The 19,627-nt window shown below is 31.3% G+C and overlaps 1 protein-coding gene and 1 long non-coding RNA gene across 2 annotated transcripts; both read left to right on the forward strand.

The window, feature by feature from the left end:
• The first annotated feature begins 7,402 nt into the window (after window positions 1-7,402).
• On the forward strand, window positions 7,403-10,994 carry LOC112733661 (uncharacterized). The gene is made up of 2 exons (XR_003168259.2): window positions 7,403-7,782; window positions 10,517-10,994. It is a non-coding gene; the product is annotated as an uncharacterized lncRNA (long non-coding RNA).
• A 3,035-nt stretch (window positions 10,995-14,029) lies between these two features.
• LOC112733663 (actin-related protein 5) lies at window positions 14,030-19,622 on the forward strand. Its single transcript, XM_025782700.3, has 12 exons — window positions 14,030-14,271; window positions 14,428-14,498; window positions 14,840-14,964; window positions 15,745-15,789; window positions 15,959-16,061; window positions 16,464-16,573; window positions 17,191-17,300; window positions 17,397-17,487; window positions 17,569-18,009; window positions 18,185-18,312; window positions 18,564-18,903; window positions 19,013-19,622. The coding sequence occupies exons 1-12, from the start codon at window positions 14,171-14,173 to the stop codon at window positions 19,514-19,516; spliced, it is 2,169 nt and encodes a 722-aa protein (XP_025638485.1). The 5' UTR covers window positions 14,030-14,170; the 3' UTR covers window positions 19,517-19,622.
• The last annotated feature ends 5 nt before the right edge of the window (window positions 19,623-19,627 follow it).

Below are 19,627 nucleotides of genomic sequence, written 5' to 3' on the forward strand. Positions count from 1 at the left end.
TACAGTAACTGAGACTTTAAAGTCTTCTTTAATCGATTTGCTTGTTTCAACTGAGACTTTAAAGTCTTCTTTAATCGATTTGCTTGTTTCAGGTAATATAGACAACGAAGACCAACTAAGAATTCATCTACCACTATGCCACTTCAAAAATAATTTATTAAAAAAGTATTTTGATAAGTAAAATTTAATAATAAAAAATAAAATTTTTGTTAATGGGTATTTTTTCAAAAAATATTTTTTTTTCTTAAAAAATGGATAATGTTAATATCAGTTAACACAAAAAATTTAAAATTGATTAAAAAGGAGGCTTTTTAAAAGTTAAAAGGGAGGAGAATGTACATTTATAAAATAGAGGGGAGGGGAGTGTCATTTTAGCATCTCTTAGGAGAGGGGATTGAAATTTTTTCAATTTTAAATAATCAACAATGACATAACAAGTCTCAATAATATCTTAAAAAGTTAACGATAACATAACAATAGAAATAAAATTATAAATTAGTTAAAATAATAAATAAATATATAATATTTTGAACATAAAATATTTATTAAATAATAATACATGAATAATATAAAAATATATAACAAATTGAACATGTTATAAATATAATTGTAAATATAATAATAAAATAACAATATTATAGTACATTGTGCGGTTTGGATTAAATTGGACCGATTATGAAAAGTAGATCCGAATCTGATCCGATTTAGTAGTTTGCAAAAAATAGAATCCAATTAAATCTGAATTAGTGCGGTTTTGATCGATTTTCAGTTTGAATTGGATTGAATAAATGGTTTAATTTGGATCGGTTTAAATTTGAACACCTTTAGACATATGGCACTAACGTTCCATATAGATTATTTATATTTTAATTAAGGTGAATATTTTTTTACCAAAAATGTGAGAGGACTAATATTTTTGGGTTAATCATAAAAAACGTCCCCAAAATATTTTGACACCGACAATAATAACTCTCACTTCTATTATAAACAAGAATAACTTTAAATAATTAAAAAATCTGCACGAAATATTTATCCGTCAAAAAAGACGTATTCCATTAAAAAAAATATTTGACATGACATATAAAAAAGCATATGTGACAAATGGAAAAACTAACGTGCTTTGTTATGTTTTTATTCCCAATTTAAAAATCTTAGACCCTCCAATTTTCTCTTACCCTCTTCACTCCTCTGATTTAGCCACCGCCTAACTCATTCACTTACCGTCGGCGACAGAGCCAATGAACCACCATCGCCGCAGTTCCATCCCCTTCCCTTTCCTCTCCCTATCATCTTCTCTCACTTTCTCTAACTCGCTCTCCCTATCTGTACTTGCATTGTCTCATTCATGTCTTTTTGTGTTTGTCTTGCTCAACGTTTGATTTGAGAAAACTTATAGCAAGAACCTTTGGGGTTCATAACTATCGGAAACTTCCATCTACAGTAAATGAGACTCTAAAGTCTTCTTTAATCGATTTGCTTGTTTCAGGTAATATAGACAACGAAGACCACCTAAGAATTCATCTGCCACTATGCCACTTCAAATCAACTAGGTTTTGGGATGACTGATGCTTGAAATTTGACTTCTCACACTGTTCCTTGTTCTGATTCAAGAGAGAGAGAGAGAGAAATCACTAGAGGGAAGCCACTAGGAAGAGTGAGACGTGAGGCAGAGAACGTGAACAAGGAGGGGTCTTCGCTATTGCCATGGCCGGCTTTGTCCTTGCTGGTGCCATTGCTGTTGAGCCATGCACCTTCCATTATATTTTTCTATTTTTTTATTCGCAGATCTTCTGACGCCAGGACGTCGCTTGGGCCACCAATCTTGACGAGATTAACAACTCCACTATGGTGACATAGTTTAGATTCATCAATCTTGGCAAGGTTAGCAACCCCACTATGGTAAAAATAGTCATAAACCCACCTTGGTCGGCCAAGCCAAGGATGCACCTCTTACTCTCAAAGAGCCTAGAGAAAAATAAGCACACAACTTATTTCATATTCAAAAATTAACTTCAACTCTATTTCATAAATAAAAGGTACATGAATTATTTATACTAGTGAAAGAAGGAAAAGCCTTCATAACTTGGACGATGTGGGATTAATTTATAACACAAAATTCACTATCCTAAATAATATGGGACTTGTATTCCCTTATTACAATTAACTAATATAATTAACCTACTAACTCTACTTGCTCCTGCGTCATTCTCCCTGGGTTGAAAGAACTCTTGCGGGAAAAGACTTGTGATAGCAAATGATCTCCTTGATGAATCCACACCAAAAGATCTCCTTGATGAATCCACACCAAAGACCCGCACTCACAAATCAGATAAAATTTTACAAGATTCGTGGCAGCAGACGATCGCATTTATGAATCCACACCAAAAAGATTCCATTGGCGAATTAAAGCAAGGTGAAGGCCACGAGGACCGACCTTGCTTTGATACCAAACTGACGCTGACGCCGGGACGTCGCTTGGGCCACCAATCTTGGCGAGGTTAACAACCCCACTATGGTGAAAATAGCCATAAACCCACTTTGGTCGGCCAAGTCAATGATGCACCTCTTACTCTAAAAGAGTCTAGAGGAAAATAAGCACACAACTTATTTCATATTCAAAAATCAACTTCAAGTCTATTTCATAAATAAAAGGTACATGAATTATTTATATTAGTGGAAGAAGGAAAAGTCTTCATAACTTGGACGATGTGGGACTAATCCATAACACAAAATTTACTATCTTAAATAATACGAGACTTGTATTCCCTTATTACAATTAACTAATATAATTAACCTACTAACTCTACTTGCTCCTGCGTCATTTTCTCTTCTTCTTTTTTATGTGCTTTTCAATTTTTTTTAATGGTTGTTGTGTTGTGGTGGTTACTGGTTGTTATGCAGTAGTTTTTGGCATTTGGAAGAGAAGAAAAAGTTCTGGCAACAGCGATGGCTATGGCACCGGAAAAGTGGAGGATGGAGACTGAGAGAAGAGTGATTCTAGATTTTGAAGAAGGGAATTAGGGTTAAGAAATTGAAAATATTGGAAATGTGTTGTCAGTTAATATTTCTGTTTGTTACATATATTTTTTTGTTTATCACATCAGACATTTTTATTAATGGAGTATGTTTTTCTTGACAGATGGATATTTCGTGCATATTTTTAAATTACTTAAGATTATTTTTGTCAATAATAAAAGTAGAAATAATTATTATCAGTATTTAAATAATTTGAAGACATTTATGATGATTAACCAATATTTTTTTTATTAATATTATTAGTTAGGTGATTTCTAGTTAACCCTTTCATAAATAGGGTGTTAGTTACCCTCTATGATTTATTCAATTATTATTAGAGAAATTGATTTGTAATTAAGATTAATTATTTTTTAATTTTTGTTAATTAAACTAAATTATTACTAAACTATGGTAAAATCTATTTTGTAAATTGCAGTAATTTTTATTTCAAAGCGATTTTATTTTACAATTTTTTTAATTTTTTCAATGTATCCAATTTTCTTAACGTGTTCCAGCAAAAAAATAAAAATAAAAAAATCAACAAAAAATAAAAATAAAGATAAAAAATTAAAATAAAAACAAAACAGAAATTAAAAACTCATAGAACAAGAATAAGAAAATTAGGAATGGACATCTTATTAGAGACGTATGTATAATGCTTATACTTCTCCGATAATAAGTTTAATTAGAATCTTATAAACAACCAAAAAATAAAAAATCCTAATATGTTTATACACTTGTGTATGTCTCGTGTGTATATAATATATAGAGGTGTCATTCAAACTATATACATTCTCTTCGATGTTAGATATAAAAAAAATAAAAATCCATATTACGTTTGAAGCTGTTTGTCATTTTCAACTTTTAATTCATTTTTGTTTTATTTTTTAATTTTTGTTTTCAGTTTCTTTTTTAATTTTTTGTGGCTCAAAATATGGAACATATTAAAAAACTTATATGGATTGAAAATTTTAAAAATTTGTAAAATGAGGTATTTTTTAAAACCTATTGTAATTTGTAAACTACGTTTTATCATGATTTAATAATTTAGTTTAATTAACTAAGATTAAAAAATTGATTTGACACAAATAAATTTTTTTAATAATAATTGAACAAACCCTAGAGGATAACTAAACTCTTATTTATAAGAAAGTTGGGTAAAACTTATCTATGAATTAATATTTATTTTTATATTATTAAAATTTATAATTTAAAATTTAGAATATTAGATAAAAATAATATATTTTATTAATCATGTAGTATGGCTTTTTTTTTTTTGTATATTCTAAAGATATTTTTTCTCCAAAGTTAATCTTGACATCTAACCACTTCAATTCTCCACGCACGTATACATTGATAAAAAAAACGTTCTTTGGATTATTTTTTACATATTTTTGTATGCTTTTTCTTGTTAATTAATATTAAAAATAATTAATAAGTGAAGGAAGGTAAGGATATATAAAAGAATAGCATAAAGAATTTTTTAATAATAATTGTTAAAGCTATAATTAACTATATATCTATACGTATTTTTTATTAAATTTTGGAAAATAATTTTATGATAATAATATTTTATAGTATATATGGGATTTCCTTGTCAAAACCACGTGGTAACTTTTGTGGCACCTAGGTTTCTGCTGTTAACACCGCTGTTTTATGTTGGACAAATCTTAGATTGGCAGAATCAAGGCGTCTTTTTTATGCATATGTTGAAAGAGACCTTATTATTATACTAAGCATTTGATTATTGTGTACAATTATTTATTAATTGCTCAACTATATATTATGATGAATGGGTATGTAGTGCAACAGTACGTAGGTTTAAAGAGGTTCACATTCAAATTTGAAAATCATTATTGTAAATTTGTGCTTGGTAGCTCCAAAGAAGTCATGTCAAGAGGAGAGGGTAAATCGCAAATGAAATGACCCAAACGTACTGTGAAGTGTGAAGACAGCTGTAGTATTCATATAAATTACTTGGCGGTTACAAGTGCACATCACTTGTATACATTTTTCATTGCCCACGATTATTATAATTCATAATTTTAGTACTATGAAAGGCATAACAAAAAAAATCCTAATAATGCAACTTTTTCATAAGATCAGATAGCAGCAACAACACAACTTGAGAGGTTGTCCCATACAATGAGAAAAGCTGGAGGCTGTGGAACCCAGTCTAGTGTGCATAATTACTCAATACTACTTTTGGTGGGGTGCTATCCATCATCTCATCTACCTACATGCCATTTTTTATTTTATTTCGATTTAGAAAATTCTTTTTAAAATTTAAATTATCTAAGTTAAGCAAACTATGATTAAACAAAATTCATATAATTCACTAAATATAGTATAATAGCGGATGAAAATTCAGAAAATAAAGATGAGGCTTTAATTAAAATTTGCTTGCCATATATATGCATATAAAATAAAAAATAGTATCTGTACACTAAAATTAACTATTAAAATTAGCCACTAATGTGTTTGTATATAAATATATATGTGGTTTAATTTATTTTCAATGTATATTTAACTAATTATATTTCAACATACATTTTGTCCTTGATGATTGATTTTAGTATATACGTAACATGGTTAATATAAAATTAGTTATTCATATAAAATATATATTAAAAATAAATTAAATAATACATATATTTATATTACATGGTTGATTATAACATTTTTGATAAAACAAATATCAACATTTTAATGTTATAATAATTGATAGATGTAATGGCGCTTTAAGATGGCCCCAACCCCTAAGTCTATGCCAGTAAAACAAGTTAAATTGCTTTTAAAATTAGAATAATAAGATAAGATGATTTCTGTTGTTGAACATACAATGATTTGACCAAATGGATGGATAAATCCAGAAGCTAAGGAATCCCGCACTTGGAATCTTTTAGAAGTAACCAGTGCGGCATTTCGTTCCATTTATATTAATTGATTCGTTCAAGATCTTCAGTCCATTATAGTATCCGTATGTTGCTTTCTGATGCAAGCCTTTATCTTGGGGTTTTTGTACGTTTAAATTAAGGAAAATTCACTGTGATTTGTGACTTTTGAAGCTAAGGCCAACAACCTAAGCTAAGTGAGATCATCGATATTTTATTATATATATTCACGCCTGTTTATTTATTTATTTATGTATTTTTGTTAACCTTTTCCGGTGATATTCGGGCATCTAGTCTAGGGATAAGTAGAGTACAGGTTTAAAGTCTTCACATGCACATTAATGTTCCATACGAGGAATATAAATCAAAGTAAGTGCGGGTCATTAAAATTAGAATTTTCTTAATAATTGTTTTAAATTAGTGCGTTTTAATTTAAGTATCCATAGAAAGAAAACCTCAGCTAAATTAGCTGTTTCGTCCCACATCAATCGATTGTTGGTGGGTATTTTTTTCATAAAGAAAAATGCTACATAGACATCTCTCAAGAGGTTTATTTATTTATTTTTTTTTCCTTAGAAAAACTATGCGTAAATTTCACTTATGAATGATATATGAATGCATATCATCATACGTTTTGGGGCGTTTAACTATGTTTGACATTTTTTTCTTCAGTTTTCGGTGAAAAATATGTGAAAAATAGATGTGTTAGATAAATTATAACCATGTTAGGTAATACATATTAAAAATGAATTAAATAATATATATTTATATACAAATATATATGAGGAGTGAGTTTAGTGTATATATAATATTTTTAAATAAATTAATATCAATTAATTGTTAATGTTTACAACATATTCAAAATTTGGTCATAATGATATGAAAAAATAAGTATAAAAAATCAAAATTTTAATTAATTAATATTAGTTAATTTTGTTTGTAAAATTATTTATTGGAGAATTTAAAATTTAAAATAAGAAATGAATTTAAAAATTAAATAGAAAAAGTTAACTTGATAATTAATTAACAGAAGAGGCAGAAGTATATATATAAATATAAGCAGCAGAGATATATTTGTGTGGTAAGAGGATGAGATGCAAAGATGGATGGAAGAAGAAAGTAGATGGAAGCCAAAATGGTAAATTGGTAACTAAGAAAGAAAACTTGGGTGGCCACAGGCACAGGCATATAGAGCTGATTTTAATTTGAGTGTTTGTTGGTTAAACATTATTTGAGGAGAATCCGGTAATTAGGGGAATTGAAGCCCTAGGGGGTGTCAATTTTCGGCCCCCACTTTGAAAACGCTTGTGCTTGTGCTTGTGGAGAACGCAACAATGGATACAGATACATTTTGATTACGATGTATAACTGCGTTCTCTCTCTCTCTGACACACATCTTATTAAGCACCAACCAATCTCCTTCAATTCTTCCTCATTTATTACTTACACACTCTATCTCTCTATATATACATCATTATTCACTCTTCATTCTCACTTCTCTTCTTCTTTTCTTCCACCATATACTTTTACTGCTTTGCCCTCATCATACACATACATTATTGTTGCCTATCAATACTTCAATACTAGTCCATGTGGGTCTCCCTCTAATTTGTACCCCTTTCAATTATCACATTTTAGGGTTAGGGTTAGGGCTCTTCTTCTTCTTCTTCTTCATGGAGTATACATAGATCTGATCTGCTCTCAATCAAAACCAGTCACTGTTTGCCGGTGGAGCATCATCAAGATTCACAAGTTCTTTCACTTAGCTTGGTGGTTAGCCATGACTATGAGAATCTTGATGATGCTGCAGCAGCAATAAATGACTACTACTACTACCACCTTCAGGAGTTCAAGTTCATCACAATAAGCCTAAGTAAGTTCTAAATTATTTTTACTCTCTTTTCAGTTCTCATGTCCAGCTTTTGCTTTAACACCCTTTTTTTTTGGAATATATATATTTTCATAATTTTGTATCAGTTAGTTATTAGTTGCCGCGCTCCTTGATGTATAAAAAGTCTGGTATTATATTGTTGTTGATTAATCAAGTGTGATCTAATTCTAGCTATTTAATTATCTCATCTTGATTTCTAGTTACTTCTTGGTTTTTGTCTATCTCCATTAGATTATATTATGAATGAATTGTTTCTAATTATTTTTTCCGGTAAATAAAATAGTTCTCTTTGTCTGCTGGGCTTAGTCTGTTGGATATATAAATTTTTATCGTTCTTTGTTAATAGCTCATATACCAAAAAAATTCCTTTTCCATTATGTCTTTGTCCCCATTCCCATGGATGAATCATGCTGTACTTGTACGATCCATATGATGCTGCTAAAGGGATAAAATGTTTTCATATAATTCTTTTGCAATAATCGATCTTGCATATATATTTACATAAAGGAGAAATAAATATCATTTTTGCACCTTTACGTACTCTTTATTGGCTTGAATTATTCCATCCTTACTTTACTTTTCTAATATTTCTTTTTTATTCCCACCAGAAATTATATATATCAGGTTTATTTGGAAACACCAACGTTGGTAACAAAAAAAAATATTAATAAAAAATAGTCAAAATTTATCTTATTAACTAATAAATATTAAATAAAATAAATTCGAACTATTTTTTTATTTTTTTAATATTATCGATTTGGAAAATACTATTAACCTAGCAGATTTTGGTTTTGTTTTAATGTACATAATAATACTCATTAATTATTGGTTTTGCTTCTTGCTGTCCCAATCACATTACCAATTTAATGTTGTACCAAAAGAAATCACATTACTATCGTAACTATACTTTAAACGTATAATTTTCTAGGTTTGGATATGCCCATAATAAGTGATACGGTGATACCTATATAACATTTTCCAAAAAAGTGAATCTTTGAAAGTGAAACTCAATCAGAACCAGCTTATGGCACACTGGTAGTATATCTGGAAAGGGGGGAAAAAGTAAAAATATGATAACTAACTTTTTTTATCTGTAAATTAAACTTTAGGTTTGGATGTTTTGAAAGCAAGAAATAATATAATGGTGTTTGTCAAATCTTATGGGATTTACTTCCATTTTTTCTTTAAAAATGATATACATATTTGTGTGGAATTCAATAGTAATTGATTAACTTTAAAATTCAAATACAAACAAAATAAATCTGTTATAAGTATAATTTTTATTATTTTTTATTTCTAAACCAAAATCTCAAATGAAAATTAAAAAAATATTTGAGAGAACATGTTAGAGATATAATTATAATTATTTATATATATATTATTTGAGAAGACATGGTTAGTGATGAATTTGAACTTCTTCTCATGGGTCTAAAGAGAGTGGGAGAAGCGGTGAAAGGATTGACGGTTGAAAAAAGTTTTTACTCTTTAAACTATATGAAACAATACCATAAAGATTTTGAGGATAACATGGTGTCTATTTGAGTAGTACATTTCTTTTTTCTTTTGGTTCAGGTTTTGTGAACGAAGAAATAATTCCATCAAATTAAAATGTAACCTTCTTCGCCTCTTGTAAGGAATACTTGTGATTCACACCAAAATATTTTCATAGACAGACTATTTTCAAATGATCTTATTATCAACAAAATTTAAGTCTTTCCACCAAATTTAATCGAGTAATTAAATGCTTAATTTAGTTATTCAAAATTTATGTATGAGTTAAAACTGCAAAATTTCTTATTGAATTAGAAATTAATATCATATACATTAGTTAATGTAATGGAATAATAATTTAATTTACAACCATCTTGAATTGGTTGAGTAGTCAATTCACTCGTCCGTTTAAATAAGTATTGGATATTCGGATCCTGCTTTTTACATGTAGTCGCAGATAACCAAAAAATAATTTACACTTGAAATTCGTAAGATCACATTGAATATTTATTCAAATTTAATTAGTATGAGAATAAAATCTTAAATCACAAGTAGTTTTTGTATATTTTCTATTATGATTAGGACATTCAATAGTCATATATCTAAAATTCATAAATATTCAATTTTTTATTCGAATTTATTATTTTCGTTGGTTTTACTGTCCAATTTTTCAACAATATATAGCAAAATGAAAATTTTATATTTTTTAGTCAATTTTTCTAAAATTCGTTGATATTTTGACGCAAAATTCAAAACCATTTAGCATTTTAAATGACGTTTGATTATAGAATTTGCACCAAGACTGAAATAGCAATTCAGATAAAGAATTATTATCTGTCTCCACCCAAAAAAAGGGAGAAAATTGAAGGAAAAGAACCATATAAATTATAGAAATGGAGAAAACTATGGATTGTCGTACAATAATAACATTTACACATACTTGGCATTCTTTTGATGAGATCTGATTATTAGAGCAGAGTATAATTAAGAATATCGTCTCTTTTTTTTCTTCTTCTTCTTTCAGTACACTAATTATATTATCTTACCCTTTAGTAAAGTGTTCCATGATTATTTTATGACTAAGGTAATAACAAAATACATGAGAATAATTTAGTCCTCCAAAACTAAATATCTTTCTATTGAAGGATGATATCAAAAGAATAATTTTATTCTAGAAATTGATCATTTCAGGTGATTTGACTAATTAAAGTTGATATGGGTGTAGATAGGGTGACCAAGCGAACGGCTAAGAATTCGAATGAGGTGATGACTGCTTAGAGCTATTTTGTTCTGACCTTAATGATGGACAAGATGAAATTGCATGGTTAAATTATCACTAATTGAATTGATATGTGGATAATGAGTTATAACTCAAATGGCATAGACTCCCCATACTCAATTAAGAGGTCACGGGTTCGAGTTACATATCTTTTTAAATTTTAGCCAAGAAGCAATAGCTGCTCTATTCTGTGCTAATAATATTCTTGCTAGGTTACAAAAACTTTATTCAATATTTATATATGTAATAATCTTTCATTTAGTGATTTACTAGCTAGAACCCATGTATGTGCTTCCCTAATTAGTGTTAGGAAAAGTATATGTAGACAACAAAAATACTAAATAATGTGAACAATGGAAATATCGGATGTTCAATTCAATATGTATGCAGATGATTATGTTAATTATTTTTAATTGGATGGTTATTCCTTTTGATTCGATTTACTCATGAATAGTTAATAATGTGTGGATGTTCAATTCATTAGATGTGCAGATGGTTATCCTAATGTTAGGGTTTAGGGGATAATTTGAGAGTGAAGTGTTATTTTACTTTATTAAGCCAATTCTAGAGTCTATTGTTCATATTGTTGATAAAAGTTATTGTCTACCTAACAAAATCTTTAGTGTTATTTTGGGATGTAATTAATAATAAAGGTCAATATAATCATAACCATAGCGAAGCCAAAAGGGCTATATATTAGGGTATTAGCAATTTCCGCAAAGTAGTAAGCTAGGAGGAATATGAAATGAAATAGTATATATGAAAGAAAGAAAGAGAAGAAAAAGATTATGATCTTTTGTGCATATGACTTTGATAAGTGGATGTTGTTGAATAGTGAATAGAGAAAGAAAGAAAAGTGATGTGTTGATGAATGAAGCATCCGTGCAAATGAACTAACCAAGAATCTGTAATAAGAGACAAGTAGTACGCCGCAGAATCTTTAATCAGTGAATTGTGTTACCCTTATGCTACTGCAATAGTACAATAATTCATACCACAAAAGCAACCAACTGGGCTCTACACCCTCTAATTTTCTCTATCATAATTGATTAAACACACACACAAAAAAGAAGAAACTACAACATCATCAATTTTAAAATATCTTCTTCCTCATAATTGAAATGAATAGTTATAATAAAAGGTGAAATTAATGGATTTGTAATGCTAATACGATCCATCTGATATGACTCAATTCACATGTATGGATATTTTAGAGGGGGATAGTACAATTATAGTGCTAATATACTGGATCAAAAGAACATACATATAAAAGTTTGTGACCTGCTACATTTACATGTCGTTTTTAAATTTATCGAATGAATTATGTAGCTAGCTCCGACCAAAAAAAGAAAAAGAAAAGAAAAGAAAAGAAAAGAAAAGCTTTATGTAGCATTTTAAACAATAATTAGAACTAGATATAAACCTATATGAAAGACATGCATTGTTGCTATCATCAACATTATTGGTGAAAAAATACAATAATGTTTTTTTCTTTATGCGTTCTTATATATTAATATATATGTTCACTATGTTTTACATAGTTGCAGTAATATACGTAATAATTACAAATTTATAGTATGTAGAAGAATGTATATTATAACTTTTTTTCTTTGCTTTCTCATTTAAGGGATAACTTTTATATTGTTCTTGTTATTCTTTCTATAGCGTAGTGGACGTACCTCTCGCTTCACATTATTGAATGCTAGAGAGAACAACATGAATGCATTATTCATCACTTTCATAGGACCACACTATCCAATTATTGTTGGGTCGATATATAGTGTATATTAAAATTAATTATTAATATAAAATAAATATTAGAATATAAATACATATTAAAAATAAATTAAATTACATATATTTATATATAAATATATTGGTGATTATTTTTAATAGTTAATTTTAGTGTTCAAATAATATTTTTGATAATACATATAATAGGTACCCATGACCATGAGCCAATGACCCATCCATTCTATCCATGCTTTATTAGTTTTAGGTTTATTTTAGTCTTTAAAGTTACAAATTTACTTTCTAAAGCTTCAATTTTTAATTTGTTAACCGCCAACATATATTACACTTTATAAGCCATTTTTCTTCTTCATATAACAATTTTACTTGTTTGAAATGTTAAGTGATATTTGACATTAGCTTGAGTTAAAATCTAGGTTCTATATACAGATGGTTTTCTGAATAATTATTTACATTGAAAAGGCATAAATCTTTTTTTTCTTTTTGAGATTTGCTTCGAACTTTAGTTTTGCCATATATATGAAGTATCAACTCTCTTTGGCAATCACCTAGCTCTTGGTTGAAGCTAATGACACCAAGGTCCAATTTGGGGGAAGTTGATTTCATGTGTGTGTTTTTCTTTCTCTTTTTTTTTGACGAAAAAAAAAAACTAAATTTCAAAGATGAAAGAAACGAGTATAACGGCGACAAAACCAGCAACACTACAATGCGCTAAATAATTTTTTTTATTGAAAAGAAAATAAACAATAACTAAAAAAGAAAAAACAAATAAGAAACTGCTTAAAAAGACAGTTTTGCTAAATATTATTCTAAAATTCTTTTTAAGGCAACGGAACCTCCACTTGGGGAGAAAGAGTTCTCATTGCAATCTTTACCATAATGTCTGCTACTGTGTTTGTATCTCTCAAAATCAACCGGAGATCGGCACGTCATTTTCAAGACATGATATCTCGGATTTTCAATACCAAAAGATCAATAAGACTAGAACAATCCTGTAAATTATGGATAATAATAAAGGTCTTCACACAATCTCATAGATAATATCTCTTTTTTTCGAGTCCCAAACTAAAAGAAAGTATCTCCAAATAGCAAATAATTCTCCTTGCAAAATATTATGACTCTCAATTATTCTTAGATAGCCTCATGATTGCCACATTCCTTTTCAATCTTTGCTAACACATGCAAAATCAACCCGAACACTATTGCTAGGATAGCTAGCATCACAATTAATCTTAAAGGTACCTACCAAAGAAAAATCCAAATGCCACTAATGTTGGAGGGGAGATAGAACTAAATAATTAATCATATAGACAAATATATTTGTAAAAAGAAAAATGATATTTGTATAATTTATTTTTTAATATTTTCTCATTTTTACCAATTATTTTTAATACTAAAATTAAAAAATATATACAAAATATACACAAAAATAGTGTAGATAACTTTTTTTTAGAAATTAAACGAGTATTTTTTTTTTTTGGTTTTAACAAGTACTTAAATATGGGTTTTTGTCAAAAAAAAGGAAAACGAGTTTGTTGTCCTTATAATAATAAGCCCAAAACCATTTGATTGTATGGGCCTAAGTAAGAAATAGAATTAGCAGGATCGAGATAATAAAAAAAAAAAAAACAAAGGAGTTCGGGTCGAACAACCGGGTCTCCGGAGCGAGTTCTGGTTCGGAGCTCATCATGCCTGAAAGTTTTTTTTGTGAAGAATGATTGCAGAGTCGTTGCGGAGTGAGTCGCAGGAACACACATAGATAGAAACTGATAGAAGACAAAACCCTGCTTCTTCTCCAAGTACCCAACAACGTCTCTTCCTTCTTCTTCCTTCAAACGAACCACGCAAATGCCTTTCATTTCGAAAATCAATCGCCAATCTGATTACAACCTCTTCCGTTCCGCCACTCCCCTCGTCATCGACAATGGAGCTTCATATTTCCGCATCGGGTACTCACTCTCACGAACCCTAATTTCACTCCCAATTTTTATTTTTCTTTTCTTTATTTCCTGGATAGCGTGCTTTCGATGCATTTCGGCTGTCAGCTTGATTATGGGTTTGCTGGTTTTAACGCTCAAGTTGGTTCCTTTTTGGTGAATTTTCAGGTGGGCAGGGGAGGATGATCCCCGTGTTATTTTCCGCAACATTGTTCAAAGGCCACGTCATAAAACCACCGGTATGATACTCTTCTCATGTTTCTCACCATTCTGTTTGGTTTTTCTTCGTCTTACTTTGTCACTGTTTGTGTTTCCGTGAAAAATGTATCTGTTCTTCTCCAGAGTAGCTGAGGCGACAAGCTTAGTTACTTCGTTACATGCTACTACTCAAATCAAAAGACAAACTTGTAGCTTAATTTGAGCTGATAAAATACACTACTTAAGCTGGTTTAACTGGATCATACCATTATGTACAAGATAATAATGTAATGTATAATATAAAATACAAGATAATTAGCAAAAACAGAAGGGAATAATGTAGCATATTGAATGATTATTCCGTTGACATTCTGTGATACAGGAGAAACTGTCACTATTGTTGGTGATCATGATCCAGCACTATTAAAATACTTCGACTGCACACGCTCCGGACCACGCTCAGCATTTGACAGCAATGTTGTTTACCAGTTTGAAATAATGGAATATGTAAGTCTCTTCTAAGATTTGTGAGTATGGAAGGGAAAAAATATGTTTAAGATTCAATTCTCGATGATCACTTCACCTGCTTGTTTGAGTTTGTGTTGTCCCACCATCTATGCTATATGCTTGTGAAGTTGCTCTTCTGATTTGGGAATTGGTATATGTGGTGGCTGCATGTTATTGGAGTCCCTGTTTTTTGAGGAATTAGAAGTAGTACTTGAACTATAAAGATTTTGGTATCACTTTGCTATTTCTACCAATGACATACTTATGGTGTTAGTTAATGACTTAAGCCAACTTGAAATGCAAAGAAGCAATATCTAGTAACTTCATACTTTAGCATTCACACAGGGCTTGGGATCATCTGTTCTAAAATAACAGAAAGTGTCCTCCATAATATTCTATCTTTTCCTCTTCTAGGATACCTGACTGCTGGGCCATTCTGATATATAGTTTTATGTTGAATCAGAGTTTGAACATTGACTATAAATATTGTGCTTTGTTTTTCTTATCTAGAGTTCTTAATTTCTTCAAGGTATTGCATGCTGATACTTTCATATCACTAACACACTGAGGATCATGTGTTGCAATGCTGGGTTCTTTTCTTGGTATGCGAATGATTAATTTGGGTGACATTTTGGGGTTTGATAGGTTAATGGTTATAGGTCACATATGGATTTTGGGATCATAGGCTCATACAACTAGTCGTGCACGTACATGTTTAAAGTGAATGCTTCATTAGTTTGAGTTGTGAAAAAAGGCATTACTGACATCTTTCATTTGTAGATTCTTGATTTTGGATTTGACCGGATGGGTGCAAATGGATCAGAGGTATGGCCTTATGTGGAGTAGTGTTTATTTTTCTTTCCAGAACATTCATGTTTAATTCTTGGTGCCTATGCTGCTGATGCAAATACAGTTTTTTTCTTTTCTTCACAATTTTAGTTTTTAAATTATTTTATCTCACTACTCTTATTTCTATGTTTTAATGCCGGAGCAGATTGATCATCCTGTTCTGATCACAGAATGCGTGTGCAACCCAGTTCAGTCTCGAAGTAAAATGGGTGAACTTCTTTTTGAGACATATGGAGTTCCATCTATAGGTTTGTACACCTTTGTTAACTCTATTTATTTATTTATTGGTGGGTGGGGGTTAGCTCTTCGTATACTAAGCGGCCTTAGTAGAAGCACAATTATAGGCTTGTTTTTGTTTTACCCTATAGCCAATCTATATGCCACCAGATCTGTTCGTAACTGGGAAATAAACTACGTGAAGACCTTAAAGGCCATGTTTGGCTTCTTGCCGCATATTTGCTAGTTTGGAGACCCCATCATTGGTGCGTGGATATTTCTGTTATGGGCTACATGTTTTAAGCATAATAGTTAATCCCAAATAGCATGAGCGGTTGACCCTGTAACCACTATAGTGGGTAGTGGGTTTGATAAGCTTGTGTTGTACATGCAGTTTTATTGACAAAGCAATCTGTGCTTCTTTGTTGTGGCAGCCTTTGGTGTTGATGCAGCATTTAGCTATAAATATAACCAGCTACAAGGAATTTGTGATAGAGATGGTCTGGCAATGTGTCCTGGATTTACTACAACCCATGTGATTCCGGTATGCACTTCATGCTATTTAGTATTCCCCTTTTCCAACAAGGTCATGTGAAGGAATCGAACTTGTGGTGTTCTTTTGTGAGAGAAAAACTTGTAAATATTATATTGTCTTAATGAGCAGTGGCTGTAATGTGATGAAATCATTTATCTTATTTTGCATCATCCTTAAGTAATAATTGCGTGTTTTCTGGTATCAGTTTGCTTGTGCTACTGTGCCTGACTGTCTATCTTCCTGCTACATGTAAAGGCATCTCCTTATGATATTTCTAAAAGTAATTTATGCTTAATTTGAATAGATAGATGACTTCAACATAATTTTAAATATGACTTGTAAGTGTAGAAAATTGAAAGTAAAAAAATAACACTACTTTTCTTTGAAAGAGTATTTCCACTATCGGGGGGTCAGGGGGAAGTTGAAGTACAAGAAACTCCTTAAAATGGAAAAGGAATCAGTAATTTTTGTTGTTTTTTTAAGAAAAACGTTTTAATATATGTGCAGTATCCTTTTTAGTGGTCAGTTTCTGTTGTATAGTAGGGTTGCTGATTTTCTGATAGGATTTATATAGTCTTCTAAGTGCATAATGTGTATTTATAATTCTTTATTTGTTTCGTTTACAGTTTATTGATGGTGAACCTATGTATAAAGGATGCTGCCGAACCAACGTCGGTGGATATCATGTCACTAATTATTTAAAGCAACTTCTTTCACTAAAATATCCTTATCATATGTGAGTATAAAGTCATCTGGGTTCTGTTTCAGCTATTACCAAACTGAGAACTAAAAATAGTACATAGTATTATATTTTGTTAAACACTTAATGCAGGGGAAGATTTACTTGGGAAAAAGTTGAGGACCTGAAGATGGAACATTGTTATATTGCACAGGACTATGTTTCTGAAGCCAAGTTGTTTCAGGTATGAAACTTGATTTTCTTCTTTTCCCATGTAATTCCTTTGGTGTCTCTTTGGCTTCACTTTATTAATGATTTTGGACAGAGAGGAACCAAAGAGGCGGAAGAAAAAACCAGATTGTGGCAGCTACCGTGGGTTCCACCTCCGACAGAGGAGCCTCCTTCTGAGGAAGAGATTGCAAGAAAGGCAGCAATAAAAGAGAAACTAGGTCAAAGGCTGCGAGAAATGGCTGAGGCGAAGAGATCATCTAAAATAAATGAACTGGAAAATGAATTACACGGTTTGGAGTTCCTTTTAAATCAGCTTGAACAAGTTGCCGAGAGTGATGTTCCATCTTTTCTAGCAGAAACTGGCTATGTCTCTAGGCAAGAGATAGAATCTGCTCGTAATAGAACTACACAATCCTTACGGAAAGCAAAAGGTGAACCAAAGAGTGAACAAACAGAAACTGAAAAGGCTGATTCCTCAAATAATGAGAAGTATTCTCTAGTTAACGTCGCTGATGAAATGCTGACACCAGAACAGGTCAGTTTGGTACCAAGCAACTGAGATCTTCCTGTTTTCTCATGCTTTAAATGTACATGTGAATTTTTTTTCTTGGAGCCATCTTTGTTTTACAATCTTAATACTCAAGCCCATTTTCGCATGTTGTTATCCATGTCTTATGTTGAGATGTCCATTGGTTGTGCTTGATTGGTAGCTTATTGAAAAGAAGAAACAGTTGTCAATCAAATCCATGTCTGAAGGGCATATGCGATTAAAACAGAAGCGCCAAGAAGCGGAATTAGAACGAGAAAGGAAACAACAGCTAGAGGAGGAGAAACGCTTGTAAGGATGTGTCAGCTTTTTAATTTTAATTTATAATACTTTGTTTGTTTATTTTGTGAATAAAATAACTTTTCCATCATATTCAATTTTGTAACTTGGGAAAACTAAACGAGAGATAGAAGAGTAAATCTGTTATTTAGGATATTGATTTTGAAGTAATCATGGCTGCTATCTTGAACAAGGCTTGAATGAATATAAATTTTAATGCTCAATATTTTCTTGTCCCTCCTGCCCCCCTTCTTTTACTGTAGGGAGAACCCAGAGCTCTACCTGGAACAATTGCATGCTAAATACAAAGACCTTTCAGAGAAAGTTGATCAGCGAAAACGGCTTAAGACAAATGGAGGCCATACAAATGGGAATAACCTGTCTGGTGGTGTTGGTCGTGGTGAGAGATTGAATGCTGCTCAAAGGGAAAGAATGCGCCTGTTGACAACAGCTGCTTTTGATCGTGGTAAGGGTGAGGATACATTTGGTGCCAAAGATGAAGATTGGCAGCTTTACAAATTGATGAGCAGAGACAATGATGATGATGATGAGGGACCAGATGAGGATGACGCAGAATTAGCCCGCATCTCTTCAAGACTACAGGTCAGGTTATTTCTTTTACAATGCGAAGCTATTGCAGTCATATTTTGACTCATTTCCTTCTACGAAGGGTCCTCAATGATTAAAGTTTGCCGAATATTTGCTTTGACAGGACTTGGATCCAACATTTGTGCCCAAATTAGAAACAAGTACCTCTCAAACTGCTGAAGTGCCTCGTGCTCGTCCTCTCACGAAAGAAGATTTTCAGATTGTATTTGGGGTAGAAAGGTTCAGATGCCCCGAAATATTGTTTAATCCAAACTGGGTTGCGGTTGATCAGGTAGGGTTAGATGAGATGGCTGGAGTTTCCATGAGAAGGTTATCATACAAGGATGAAAGCCTGGAATCGAGACTGACTAGTTCCATATTATTGACTGGTGGAAGTTCTCTTTTCCCTGGTATCATCGAACGCCTAGAAGCTGGAATTCGGATGATTAGACCGTGTGGTTCCCCTATAAAAATAGTTAGAGCACTGGATCCGGTGATGGATGCATGGCGTGGGGCTTCTGCCTATGCATCAGGGCCACAATTCCATACACAAACTTTCAGTAAGATGGATTATTATGAGAAGGGCGAGGATTGGCTTCGCAGTTATCAACTGAAATACTCATTGTGATTTGACTTCGTAACACATTGCTGTATATTTTCTGGAACATGAACATGAAATCATTCTCAATGTTATCTAATTGTTAATCTAATTGGCTGCACTAGCTTTTGCTGAAGCGAG

This window comes from Arachis hypogaea, chromosome 13, assembly GCF_003086295.3.
Source record: "Arachis hypogaea cultivar Tifrunner chromosome 13, arahy.Tifrunner.gnm2.J5K5, whole genome shotgun sequence".
Classification (NCBI taxonomy): Eukaryota; Viridiplantae; Streptophyta; class Magnoliopsida; order Fabales; family Fabaceae; genus Arachis; species Arachis hypogaea.